General features: G+C 40.6%; 1 protein-coding gene across 1 annotated transcript; it reads right to left on the bottom strand.

Annotated features, from left to right (window-relative positions):
• Positions 1-665: 665 nt before the first annotated feature.
• LOC147172885 (non-homologous end joining factor IFFO1-like) lies at positions 666-13,401 on the bottom strand. Its single transcript, XM_086078994.1, has 9 exons — positions 12,121-13,401; positions 9,240-9,300; positions 8,071-8,166; positions 6,801-6,941; positions 6,508-6,710; positions 6,311-6,437; positions 5,556-5,645; positions 4,936-5,066; positions 666-4,846 (listed from the first exon to the last, which is right to left on the bottom strand). Exons 1-9 carry the CDS (start codon positions 13,026-13,028, stop codon positions 4,747-4,749), a joined length of 1,857 nt encoding a protein of 618 aa, XP_085935120.1. The 5' UTR covers positions 13,029-13,401; the 3' UTR covers positions 666-4,746.
• Positions 13,402-14,360: the final 959 nt, after the last annotated feature.

Below are 14,360 nucleotides of genomic sequence, written 5' to 3'. Positions count from 1 at the left end.
GTATCAGGCCAATACCGGCCTTATTTTTAGGTGTTGGGTAATTGTGGAAGGTTGCCAATACCAGCTATCAAAACTAAAAGCAAAAAATAAAAATAAAAATAAAAATAAATCTGACATCGAATAAGTCCTCCTAGGCAGTAGTTGGCGCTATAATGCGGCAGTTTGATGCGATTCACCAACATTCATCATCATTGTTTTCTTCACAATGTTTTGTCCATATGATAAATGAAATATTTTTTAATGCTCGTACTGGTATCGGTCTGAAGGAAAGTGGTATTGAACATCCCTACACTGTACAAACAATCACTTACAAAAAAGTGCAATTGAGACGGCGTGCAAAACATGAACTATGATATCATAAATGTAAAAATTCAAGTTCTGCTGCAATACGTTATACAAAATGGCTGACATGCTAACTGGAAATGCTATGTTACGTAACAACATCATATTTTTGGTCCATTTGTTTTCATATTTTGGTTTATTTTGCAACAAATACCCCAATAAATAAAATAAAATAAGAAAATGTAGTCAAAAGAAGGAAAAATGCAAAATGTGTCGATTTTACAGCAAGGCTGAGAAGCAGACAAATTAAATAAAAAAAATTACAAAATGTTATTGAACTGATCATTCAATAATCAAGTGAGCCAATAATGACACTTGGCATGTTGCTGACATACGTTTCTTTTATTCTCTTCCCCTCTTGTTTGACATACAGAACATCTCGCAGCTGTGCAAGGATGCTAACATGATGTTTCAAGCATTTACATGTACACTATTAACTTACAGTAATACACGCAAATGAAACAAACAACATTTTTTTAGAAAAGCTTTTCAAGGAATCACACCAGTAGTTTCTTTTTTTTTTTGTTCTTATTGTGAATTAAAACTCATCAGCTGTTTACATTCTAGTAGCTAAGCTATTTCAAAATGGCCGCCGCATACTCGCATATCGTCGCTATCGGGCGCAATCCTTGCGTCCGTGAAACCAATATTTACCAAGAAATTAAAAATGATATTTATATTTAGAGTTATTAAGCGTTGTGTTGTTAGAGAGAGCAAGTTTATGCCACATTTTAGATTGGTTACTAATTTGTGAAAATGACAGACCCACGTGGGGACTGAGTATCAATTTGCCAAAAAATTATGAAACCAACCAAATTTGGACAAAGCTTTCAACCAAACAGTGACAGTAAGGGAAAGCTTGTAATAAGAACAACAGTGTCTCCTGATGCTGCCATGTTACATTTTATTGTTCAGCATTTATTGCACACTAAAATAATGAATTCCAAGACATGACACAAGCGTTAACGGGGAAGCTGATTGTTCCTTACTGTTGATATCAATATTGACAGTTCAAAAAAGAGGAACTTGGCTGCTTGTGCCTCAGTAGAGAGACGCCTTTTAAAAGTATCTTGGATCAAAACATTCAATATTCAGCCGTGAGGCCCCTGCACACCGGCAACATGCATACATAGAAATTGACTTGAGAAATGGAAGGGAAATGATCTCATCGTCCTTCCTGCTTTTCATATTCGGGAGAACTGTCCCATGCATTATTGGAATATAAGCCTCAAATGCGTCCTACGGTCTCAAATTGTATAATTTCGCCGCCTTCAGGCAGCGCGCTGATACATAAAAGTGTTTTCAATCGATGGCTTCACAGAGCAAATAGTTTTCTATTTACAGTGTTTGTCAATTAACAGCTGCACAAGCGATAGCGCTGATTGCTTCGTACACTCGACGTTATTATTTCATTGCTTTGCTCGTTCCTTTCTGTGCGCAAACTCAAAGTTGACTTTTATTTACATCAAGCACGTCGGTGGGAAAGAAAAAAAAAAAAAAGCTTGGGCAGCTCAATTTGCTGACTTTCTTCTTTTTTTTCCATTTTGGCACTCGGCGGCTCATTACTTCCAGATCGGAAACTTGGCATTCCAAATAAAAGTTATTCATAAATGTGTTCAATCTGAGACTCACAATACAGCGGCGCCGTGACTAACAAGTTGAATTTGACCCGAGAACAATCAAATCACACTCATCTCAAATAGACTTCCCCATTGTTCCAGATCCCCCCCCCCCCCCCAAAAACAACACTTTTGTTAGGTTTTTAATTTTTAAAAAACAGCAACAACACTGCACTTTAAACTATGAATATAAGAACATAATAAGTATATGAAGTGTAATTAAGCCAACCACACAATAGTAGATGAATGTGTTGTGCCTTTGATGTGGCCTAGAGTGCCTTGTAGCTAGCTAGTTAGCTCGTTAGCTCGCTAGCTAGCGAGCTAACGAGCTCGAGGGCTGCGTCCGAATGTCAACGTTTCCACCCCTAAACGCTCATTCACTTTAAACAGTCCCGTAATATAGTCACGTCATTCTGTTTAATCATTCGGACAGCCGGCTAACTGATTGCTCGCCATCGCGTATCACATGCCCAACACTTTCGCCATTTTGTTTCCCTGCTCGCTATGCATTGTGGTCTACATTATTCTGTTGCGTGATCGTCAATACGCACTACTTTTCCAAGTGCATTGTGGGTCATTTTGATTGCATTCATTTTTTTCTGTCTGGACATTTGGAAAACTTGTAAGTCGCGGTACCACTGTATTACGCTTCTCATTGTGTTACAAAAAAAAAAAAAAAAAAACACGCCTTAAACTGTTCTCTCTCGCATGCAAGACGCTTGCAGTGGCTGCTGTGGTTGCAGTTGTCAGTTAAAGTGCACTGGGAATATTGCACATAACGAGCTCACTTGACTTGACCGCCAGAGTCTTCCGCAACCACTAAATCTTTAGTCACTGTGACAAAAATCGAGTTGCGGCTTGTAATCAGCGAGCTCCGCGCCGTTGGCGACTCAAGTTTTCGTTATGAAAGCGCATTTAATCATTTTCACAACTCACAATGCAGCTTCGCTCAGCTTTGCAGCCTGATAACGTTTCTGCGCAGAACCAAAGCAAAAGTTCCACTCCGCAGCTGTAAGGCAGTAAAACGCTGACTCGTGACATCGGAGCAGAAGTGGGAAAAGTGCCCGTCATCCACACAGTTGGGTGTGGATATTAAGACGAATAATTACACATCGACTAGACGTTATTTGTTCGTTGCTATATTAGGATGAACATGTTTCTTATTGACTATTTGCGTTGTTGCTTTGCCAAAATCACCAATGCGTGATGACTGTGTTTTTACAAGACATAATGCAATGTTCACGTTTCTTTTTTGCGATTGAGGTACACTAATGTTGTGTCGCTATTGTGGGAAAAAAGCTCAGGAAAATTTTGTAGGAAATTGTACAAAACGTGAAGCCCTATTTGCGATTTTATTTCTCCCCCCTTTCTAAACACTTGTTACACAAATCTAAACCTAAAATATAGAATAAATAGTGAGCTGCTGATTATAGGCTGCGCTCATAAAACGCTCCTCACCCCGGCAAGCACGAGGATGGTGAAACGTCGATGATGAAAAGTTCAAGTTTTTTTCTTTTTAATCTTAAAATGGCTTTTCTTAACAAGAAGGCTGATTACAAATGTCACAAATGGTCACAAATGAAAATCTGCGATCCGCAATAACCAGACCGTGAAGTAGCGAGGGAACACTGTACTACTTTTACCCCACCAAAAGTGGTAATTTTCCACAAAAACATTTTGCCATAAAAAGCTATATTCACCCCCCCCCCCCGCCAATTTTTTTTTTGATAATTTTTGGTAACTCAAAAAGACAGCATTTTCACCAAAAATTGTGATTAGCCCAAAGTAACCCTTAACACTATATCTGTCCCCTTAAAAAAAAAATGCACATTTTGTACCCAAAATGAAGATCTATTGCCCCATTGAGAACTATATTTTGTCCGCAAAACCACATTATATAAATTTAACATAAACACAATATTTAACAAAATGCCATAATCGGCACTCAAAAAACGACTACTTTTTACCCCCCCAAACCACAAAAAAATATATTTTGCTCCCTAAACATCATATGCCATCATAAAATGTTTTTTTCCCCCTTTCATATGTTACCACAAAACCGCCATTTTGCTGAAGTCTTGACGCAGCAAAATTTAAATGTCATCCTTTTAAAGTGGAAGTCACTTAAACATTTCTCGACAATAATATGTCATATGTGACCTCACTAGTCTAAACATGACATTCTGATTATTATTATTATTACATTTGTGGCATATGAGTTATGAAGCAAATACCAGTCGTTTTTTCTCCATCTCAGGGGGCGGCCATTTTGTCACTTGCTGTCAACTGAAGATGACATCAGTGTTGCTCAGGGCTCAGGCAACGACCAATCACAGCTCACCTGTTTTCCGAAGCTACGCTGTAATTGGCTGTTGCCTGAGCAACTGTGATGTCGTCTTCAGGCGACGGCAAGTGGCAAAATGGCCGCCCCCTGAGATGGATAAAAACGGCCAGATTTTGCTGCTTAACTCATATTCCACTAACACAATATTAAACAGAATAGCATATTTAGACTAGTGGGGCTGCATAGAGCATATTATTGACTTCCTCTTTTTTAGCAGTTTTCGTTCTCGTCAGTCCTCCACTAATTAGAATGCTTCACGTTTTGTACCAAATCCTACTAAACGTTAACAGGCTATTTGACAAGCTGGTGTAAGATGGCTACGTGAACGATACACATATACGCCGCTGCGATGCGGCGATGATGACGATGGTGACGATGGTGTGGTGTTGTGACGGCGCGGTACTGTTTTGCGGATCACACGACTGCAGCGGCGGCCAGGTGTCAGGACCTCCCGGCGCCGGACGTCGACGGGGGAGACGCCGAGCTCCTGTCGCTCTCTCGATGGTCGCTGTCGTCGGACGGCGCCGGCGCTGCTACGTTGCTGTGAGAGACCGGAAAAGGTTCTTTGTCCAAAGCTTTTCGGACTTCCCGGCAGCGCGCCGTTATGAGTATGACGTGTGCGGCGCATACTTGTCGCCGCTTTGCGTGATGAGTCTCCTGCAGGTCTCCATCTGGACGTCCAGGCCTCTCTTCATGGAGCACATCTCCATGTACTCGTGCAGGTGGCGGTTCATGTCGCTCTTCGCTGTCGCCAACTCCAGCTGGAGGGAACACAGTTGACATTTTCAGTATCCTTTCACGCGCTGACATTATTCATAAGTCTTTTCGAGAAACACAGCGTGACGTTCCAACTCATGATATGCAGGTTAGCAAAAACAAACATTTCAAGATACAAGTCATCACTTGGATGATGTTTTTGTCACGAGCCCGCTAGCTTGATGCTAACAGGAAATGCAAAATGGCATAGATGGCTAACGAAACAAGCAACAATTTTGTATTACTCTCAAAGCAACTTACATTAGAACACAAACTTCACCCTCTGCAAAAAACAACAACTAATATTACTGCAGTTTACTGCGCTTAGAAGCGACTGTCTTCTTTGTGCATTTATTACTGTATAAAAGTATTACACTGCCCCTTAGTGGCCAAGGATTGCACACCAGAAAGTGCAGCAAAACCGGGATAATTATGAGGTCACGATGCACAATTTAATTTAATAATGTGCTGGAAATGATAAGGAAAAGTCATACCTCAATCTGGTCAATGGTCTCCTGGTATTCCTTCTCTCGGGACTTGAACAAGCACTCGGTGTCGTTAATCACTTTTTCCAGACAGTCTTCCTGGTGGAAGAGGAAAACAATAGGGGGAAAATTGGAAAGAAAATAAACAGACAAACGGGCCAAATCATTTGCAGAGGAGGTTAAAAAAATAATAATTCAAATATGCAAATAAAATAATTCAAGCTCATTTTTACTGTCTATTTTACTATATTATATATTATATTATTTTATTGTATCTATAATTGTTTTTTTTGGTGTAAAATAGTTTACTACAATAACATAATAATAATTCATGCCTATTTAAAAAATATATATATTTATAATACTTTCTATAATTCATATTTTTTTTAAATTAGGTAAGAAATAAAAATTTTAACAAAATGTTGCCATTTATTTATTTTTGTGTAAAATTGTTTACTATAATAATAAAATAGTAATTTAGGCTTATTTAAAAAAAACATATATTTATAATAGTATCTATAATTCATTTATTTTGAAGTAAGAAGTAAAAAAAAATTACAAAATGTTGCCATTTATTTATTTTTGTGTAAACTAGTTTACTATAATAATAAAATAATAATTCATGCTTATTTAAAAAAAAATAATGCATTATTTATTATTCCATCCATCCATTTTCGAATGTGAGCTAAAACAAAACACATCCGGTTCCAATTTAATTTCTTGACACCCAGCCATTATTTTTTCATGTGTACTTTTTAGCCTACCTCTCCAGGCGGGTGGGCGGGGTCAGGAGGCAGAGAGTATCCTGGGAAATCCTCCCACAACAGCAGCGTCTCCTCCGTCTCCTCCCAGGCCAAACTGTCGCAGTCGTCCTCAAACTCGCACTCGCGCCTGCAAGGTGAAGATTTTTTCCGTGAGAGACGGAAATTTTCCGAGAGCGAGCACTCGCGCGACCGCTCACAGTTGGTTCAGCATCCTTTGCATTTCCTCGTTGATCTGATTGGTCGACGAGTTGCCGTGCTTCTGTTGCTGCTGCTGCTCGTCCACTTTAGCCACGCCGGCGTCGCTTTCGGACGTGCTGACCGGTTCCTCGCCCTCGCTGCCGTTGACGGAAACGGGCGTTTGCTTGCGGCGCAGGCTTAAAGACGACTGGTTGTTTGTAACCTGCACACGTTTGTACAAAAGTGCAGTTGACACGTTGCTACCACGTGCTAAACATGAAAAGCAATCTGAAAGGCGCGAAGAAGCATCCACCTGGTACATCTGGATAACGTCTTCGCAATTCCTCTGCTGGGCGACGTCGCAGAGGCGAGCCGTGATGTCGATCCTGCGGCAGATGTCCATGTCCACTTTCATGGCTTTCTCCTGAATCTTCGAGTCCAAATCGGACAGATTCTGCATGAGCAACCGACAGCAGGAAGGAATATTGAAACACAAAAAAACATTAGTAGTACTAGTAGAGGGCTTAAATTTGATCATTAATGGCTTGATTAAATCCTTAAATAGCCCAAGTCAAGTCATATATTAAGAATTATAGATGAAGCGCCATTTGATCAGGTCATTGTGTGAAATTACTTCAATTTAAATGTAAAAGTAAAAACACTACATTTAATTTTACCCTCCAAAACATAACATTTGACCAGAAATGGACAATATACCCCAAAAACTTTGAACAACATAAATCCACCACATTTAGCATAAGAATTGTTGACTCTCAAAAATGGGAAGATTTGCCACACGCACAAAAAAAATTGACCCCACCTTCATTTGAACACAAAAATATGTTAGCTCCCCAAAATGCTATATTTAGCTTTAAAAAAACAAAAACAAAACATTTTACTAACCTAAAAAAATTATTTTGATTTTTTTCACCCAAAACATTTTTTTTTCATTTTAAATAATTTTAATTTATAGTTACATACAATAAATTACAATAAAATTTTGGCAAATTTGTGAGTTTTTTTTCCAGAATATTGCCCCCGCCCTCTAAAAAAAAATATTTATACGTGGCCCTAATACGCTGTCGTAATAAATAACATTATTAGTTTTGTTGTTGTTGTTTTGTTTTTTTATCAAAAAGTAAAATGTCAAATATAAGGTTTTGCCTTTTGGAAGCCAAACATTTGTGAGATCAAAAGTTGTATATCATTAGAAAAAGTTATTTTTTTTATTTAGAATAAACTCACCATGAAAATAAGTGTCTTTTTATGTCATGAATTTTTTTTTGACTAAAGTCGTTTTTATTTATTTTTTTACATTTTATGCTTTTGTTATCATTCTTTACAATCATAATGTAACAGTATGATTTATTGCCCCACTGCATGTTTATATCCATTTGGACTTAAGTTACCAAATATGGCTCCTCACCTTATAGAAATTCTACTGACCAAAAACAGACATTTGCATGCACAAGTATCAATGTATCATCCCATGTCATTTTTTAATAGGGTCGAAGATTTGATATTCGAATCTAACGTACGTAACGAAAACACAATTTGACCGATGCCGGCAATGGTGCGCTCACGTTGCTCATGAGGCCTTTGAAGAGGACCAGCTCGTGCTTCAACTGCTGAACTCGGAGGGCCATCTCATCCTGGCAGCCTTCGCTCTCCTGCAGGTCCTGCACACGCACGCACACGCACACAAAACAAAGCGGAAGCGTCAAAGCGGTGCGTGCACGCACGCACGCGCGGACGGACGACCTCCCTGCACGCAATTACGCAAAAGGAGGTCATGAGCACAATCAAAGCTTTCAGCCGCGGTGAAGCACATGAAAACATCGTAAATAGTGAACGCTTCATCGACCACGAGGAGCTTGCCGTTTGTCTGATGGCGAGCTAATCGTCTTTTAACGGCGCCCCCTGTTGACTTATTCATGCGTGGGTGCGTGCTGTTGAAAAGCTCAGGTGAACTTTCCCGTCAAAGAGACGTGGATGTTCACATGCGATGGTTTAGATGTTATATTTTTTAACTTGATTATTTATTTATTTTTACTTAACTTTTTAATTACAATTAACTCATTCACTGCCATTGACGGCTATAGACGTCAAAAATTCATTTGAACTATTTCTATTAGTTTCACATTTGTTCCCACTTTTGTTAACAAGAGTATGAAAACCTAGAAAAAAATGTATTGTACATTTAGAACACATATAAAATTTGTGATTAATCGTGAGTTAACTATTGAAGTTATGCGATTAATTACAATTTTTAAAATGTAATCGTCTGACGCCCCTAATTTTGTAAAAAAAAAAATGTTTTTAATTAGGGCCATCAGGGGATTAAAATTCTTAATTGTAATTAATCACATGACTTCACTAGTTAACTCAAGATTAATCACAAATTTGATATCTGTTCTAAATGTACAATATATTTTTTCTAGGTTTTTATACTCTTGTTAACAAAAGTGGGAACAAATGTGAAACTAATAGCAATGGTTCAAATGAATTTTGGACGTCTATAGCCGTCAATGGCAGTTAATGAGTTAAATTAATTTTTCAATCTTTGTTTTTTTTTGCGTACATTTTCATTACATTAGCACAGTCCTTCTCAAATAGCGGCGTGATGCTGTACTAGGACAGGAAGTCTACCAAAAACAAAGTTCCTGGTGATTTTCCGGCTAACCCTTGCATGGTCACCCCATGTTGAAATACAACTGTTGTCTCACACACACACACGCACGCAAATCAATACCTCTTGCAAGTCAGCAATCTTCTGCTGCAGGTCTGTCCTCATCGTGTATTCCTCTTCCCATCTAGAAGTCAAAACAGATACACGAGGTGAAGGCAACTCAATTCCATTTTTTGTGTGCCAAACAAAAAAATGGTACCATCTATAACCGTGTTAATATTGCAAGTCAATAATCACAGTCATGTCAGTGATGTCAGCATTTTTCCACACTCTGATTGGTTGATCGGAGCTAACTCGTCTAGGCTCACATGTCAACAAAAAAAATGAAAATAAAACTTTTGATGGGGTTCTCCCAACATCAAACTCACCAAAGCGAGTCTTAATGGACTTAATTGGAACAGTAAAGGGCCTTCCCTAAACTAAATTGGAAGCATGCTATTCTCCCAAAATGTCTTAATAAGATTAACTGAGGCTCATAAATTCGATACGAAAGTGCACCGCCATGATGCAGAAAATTCCTCCCATAAATCTCAACTTTTAATACGTTTAAAAGCCCAAATAGTCCCGCCTGTGCGCGAATGGCGCTCCCCTCTTCGGACTGCCGCATCATCTCATTAAGAATATTCAAGCGCTGCGACACGCCAACATCTCTTCCAAGGCTGCTGCATCTCAAACAGGCCACAAAGCAGGAGACGTGCGCTGGGCGAATGCAGAGAGGAGGAGCGTGCAACCTTTCAGCGAGGCGGGGCGGGACGCCCCCACCCCATCCGCGCACACGCCACCCCGCCCACCTTCCAGCAGTGCATGCTGCATTGCAGATATGGCGAGGAGTGAGAAGGAGGTGAGCGAGGCCAGACAGACGAGCGTGCGTGACTGAGCTATTATGCAAGCAAAGTAAAATCATATTTGGTTGACAAAAATGTCCCTTTCTGGCGTGAAGGTGAGTCAAAACTGAAGGAGACCGACGCCAAAGCTCACTTGGGAGGGAAAAAAGGCTTGGCACGTGAAGGTTATTTGACACTGGACACGTATGAGGTCATTCACCCCATTAAGACTCTTATTACATTAAATACTCGTCCTACTTCATTTTACTGAACAGGAGAAAAAAAAAGAGCCTCCTATTTACTGTATGACATTGAAGTATGAAATCAAAAAAATAAACAAATCAATAATACATTTTTTTATTTTTTGGGGGTTAAGAAATCGAATTTAAACTAATTTTAAACTAACAAATGTATCATCTCACAATACACATCAATAATTACGCTCATTTTAAAATGAACCTTCACATGTCGTTTTCTGCATGCAAAGCAGCATTACAGATCATTTAACACTGAATTTATCTTTAGCAAAAACGAGCCTTAAATTGAAATACTTCCTGTTTTCACTCTTCTTCTTTCAGATTGATACGTCGTAAAACAATAGTGTAATGCCACCTAGTGGCCGACGGTGGACTTGCGCCCAAAGTAAACTGCAGGCAGAACGAAATGAAGTTATGAAACTGTACTTGTTTTGTTTGCTTTTTTGTTTTGTTTTTATACGTGAAATAATACCGCAACCACGAATCCGCAATGGAAGGGGTTGTTTACTGTAATTCCAATTTCCATGCAGAACAAAAAACTGGCAAGTCGGACAAAACGGTGCACTAGTTGCTAACTGTGTGCAACTAACTAACGCCGGGGCAACATTATAAACAAAGAATTCTACTGGTGAACAACAAGCGCTTTACTAGCAGTACTAGTAGCATGCAGGTGGCAACTAGTGCCGTTTCTCCCCACAGGATGCTCTGATGTGAACGCCTGACAATGGAAACGTGACTGACCTTCATTCTTGTGTATATTTAGAAGCTGACTTGTTTATGTGGTGTGTGTGTGTGTGTGTGTGTGTGTGTGTGTGTGTGTGTGTGTGTGTGTGTATATTCCCAGCAACAGCAAGTGGCTGCGTGTGAAGTATCGGACTGGGTGGGATTAATGCTGACTCAGCGAGAGACAGCTGAGCTTGCAGCTGCTTGAAAACAGCAGAAAGAAAACAAAACAGCTTGTTAGTGTGATGCAGTTGGGCCTTGACTTACTTCGGCAAATTTATTTTCAAAGAAACTTACACTGAGAAGAAGACGCGGATGTTGCTTTTTGAATTTGATCTTGAAATCATTGAAAACATGAGCAAGGTGTGTGCGAATTGTCGCCGCGATGTAGCACTTGTGCGACATCCCACGCAAATGATGACAAATTTCAAAATGGGCGGCTTTGGCAACACGGCAGACGAGTATCAACCAGAAAAAAAATCTGTCCATTAATACTGTTATAATTTTACACGGTAACCTACAATACCGAAAAGATGAACGGCATTTTTTTTTTTAACAAACACAAACAATAAATAAATCTGTATTACAATAAATACCAGATTAAAAAAAAAAAAAGACTTATCGACAACTAATTGAAATCAAATTAATCGATAATTATTTTTGATAATCAATGAATCGTTTAGAAACCTTGTTCAACTTAAAATGTCCAAATCTTCAGTCTCGACAGTAAATATTCTCAGAAGTCCTCCATTAAAGCAGACTAACCGTTTGCGTTTTTTCAAAATAAAACATTTGCAAACAACTTCTTCTACTTTGGAAAAGAATAATCAATGTTTTAGCCATAACTGAATCAGAATTACTTTACATTTGTGCATTTACTGTGCTGCAAATTTGAAATATCTTTTACGATTAATTGACAAAATAACTGACAGACTAACCAATTATTAAAATAATCGTTAGTAGTTCTAAAATTATAGACCAGAAGGTTTGTTTTCTTTCCAAAATGCAGCCTTTGCTACTTTTGTATTCCACTACATTCTGATGCTGAGTTAAATTTGATTCATTGTTCAGCCCTAGTTACGAGCGCAGTAATGGAACGATGAAACTTGTAAGTCAAGGTACCAGTATAACTCCATTTACCTGCGTTTGTACTCGTCCCTCTCCCGCTTGACTTTCGCCAGGACGTTGTAGAGCGCTCGGATCTCGGGGGTGATGGTGTCGATCTGGACCCCGACTCCATCCGGGTGCATCCAGGAGACCCCCGGGCTGGTCGGACGCTCCGAGCCGTACCTGCGAGAGGGGTTGTAGGACCAGATGGTGCCTGGCAGGAAGCGAGGAGCAGCCGTGGTCACCGAGCGTCCGCCGGTTCTGGACACGGGGGAGTCTGCGGACGGGGACGCTTGGCTGACGGTGATGGAGGGGTTACAAGCGCTGTCGGTTCGGGTGGGAGCGGCGCTCTCAGGAGCCAGGCAGGACAAACTGGTGGGCCTCCTGGCTGAGTTGTTGGTGTTGTGGAAGGGGAGCGAGCCGGGTTTGAGCGCGATGGCCCCCACCAAACCCGTCTGCACACCTGCCTCTTGCGTGTGCGGCCTGCAGCCGCTGTTGGCCTCCAGCGCCTGCTGCAGCTGCTTCTCCAGAACCTTATTCCTGCGCTCCAACTCGTGCACCTTAGCCAGGAAGCACCTGAATCTCAGGTTGAGGGTTTTCAGCACACTGATGTTGGAACCGAGGTCGTTCCGCAGGGCCATGGCGGCGGGAGGATGGTGCACCGTCGGGTGGTGGTGCTGGTGCTGATGCTGATAGTGGTGGAGGTAAGGCGAGCTCTGGGAGTGGAACTCAGGCCCCGGATGTTCGGGCCCGGGGAGGTCGCCCAGCAGGAAAGACGCCGGGTCCGAAGAGCCGAACACGGAGTCCGGGAGGAGGCCCGAGGGGGATTCTGGGTGTCCGGGGGCCTGGCTCGGCTGCGGATGTTGTTGGAGATGCGCCGTGGCCCCCAACAATGGATTCATGCTATGGTACGGGAAACTAAAACGCTGCAGATCTGGCATGAACACGGGCGGGATTTGTCTCTCTTAAAGCAGAATAATGTGAATAAAAACTACGGGGGGGAAATAAATAGCAAAACGGTTCGAGATGCGCAGTGTTTACCTTCTTATATAACCGTCTCGGAATTAGATTTATCCTCACAGATTAGAAGAAGGTTTTAACGTCGACTGCTGCTGCTGTTGGGTCAACTCGGTGACACACGGGCCCCCCCACCCCAAAAAAAAAAAAAGCTGCAAAAATGTTCACCGAATGACTGACACGGCGACACGGTGGAGGATTTACACCAAAAAAGGAGAATAAAAGCAGAAGGATGAAGGAGAAATCTGACGCGAGCGAGTCCCTTCGAGTTGTGGCAACAAAATGTGACCGCAGGACAAGTGCAGTTGATACAAGCTTTACCGTAATGACGACAGCACGCGAGCAGGAGATCGGTGAAAGTTTTTCTTTTCCTCACCAGATTGCGCCACTAGGAATGAAAAATGACAAATAAATATCAACAATCAGTAATTGTATAAAAATACAGATTTTTTTTGTCGCCGAACTTAAATGGCAAAGAGAGAAATTAATGGAGAGGACTATCACACGTGGTAGTACGTCAAACAGTGCGTATGTTGTTGAAGTACGCCTCCTATAGGCTGTAAGCAGTACTGGGTGACGTCACAACAAACTGATTTATACTGTATTTGGAATGAGAAGTGAAGTTTATTTTTGCTTTTTATTTATTTGTATTTATAAAAAGAAAGTACAGGCATATATATATATATATATATATATATATATATATACATACAAAATTTACGATCAGCCACTAGCTGGCTGTACACATACTATACTGTAAATTGTCATGTTTGGGTTCTGTTTTCCTTGTGTGTTCTCCCTTGGTCTTGTTAAGTGTGTAACCCCGCCCTTCCTCGTGTGAACCAATCAGTGCCCTCAGCCACTTGTGTCTTGCCCCAGGTGTGTCATGTGTCATTAGCGTCTGTGTATTTCCTCTCCTGTCTCCCCTCTGTCGGTGTTGGTTCATTGTCTTTCCCCTCATGTCATGCTGCCCGTTTTTGCCTTGTTGTTCCCCCCACGTTTTGTTTTACTGCCATTTGGAGTTCGCATTTTGTTTTGAATAATTAAATTCCTTTTTTTGTCCATCACCTCTGCCTCCTTGCATTTTTGTCCTCCCCCAAATTTTACCCCTTGACAGTAAATAAGAGTGAAAACAGTATTTCAAGATCAGTCTAGTTTTGGCTGAAGATTATTTAATGTAAAATGCAACTTTAACCCTGTTTTTTGTTTGTTTGTTTTTTTAAATGGTGCAGAAAGCAGTGGCTGCAGGTTTATTT

This window comes from Leptonotus elevatus, chromosome 6, assembly GCF_054856555.1.
Source record: "Leptonotus elevatus isolate MCC_2025b chromosome 6, RoL_Lele_1.0, whole genome shotgun sequence".
In the NCBI taxonomy this organism is placed as follows: Eukaryota; Metazoa; Chordata; class Actinopteri; order Syngnathiformes; family Syngnathidae; genus Leptonotus; species Leptonotus elevatus.
The sequence above is the reverse complement of the archived record's forward strand: the minus strand, read 5'-3'. Positions and strand labels throughout refer to the sequence as shown.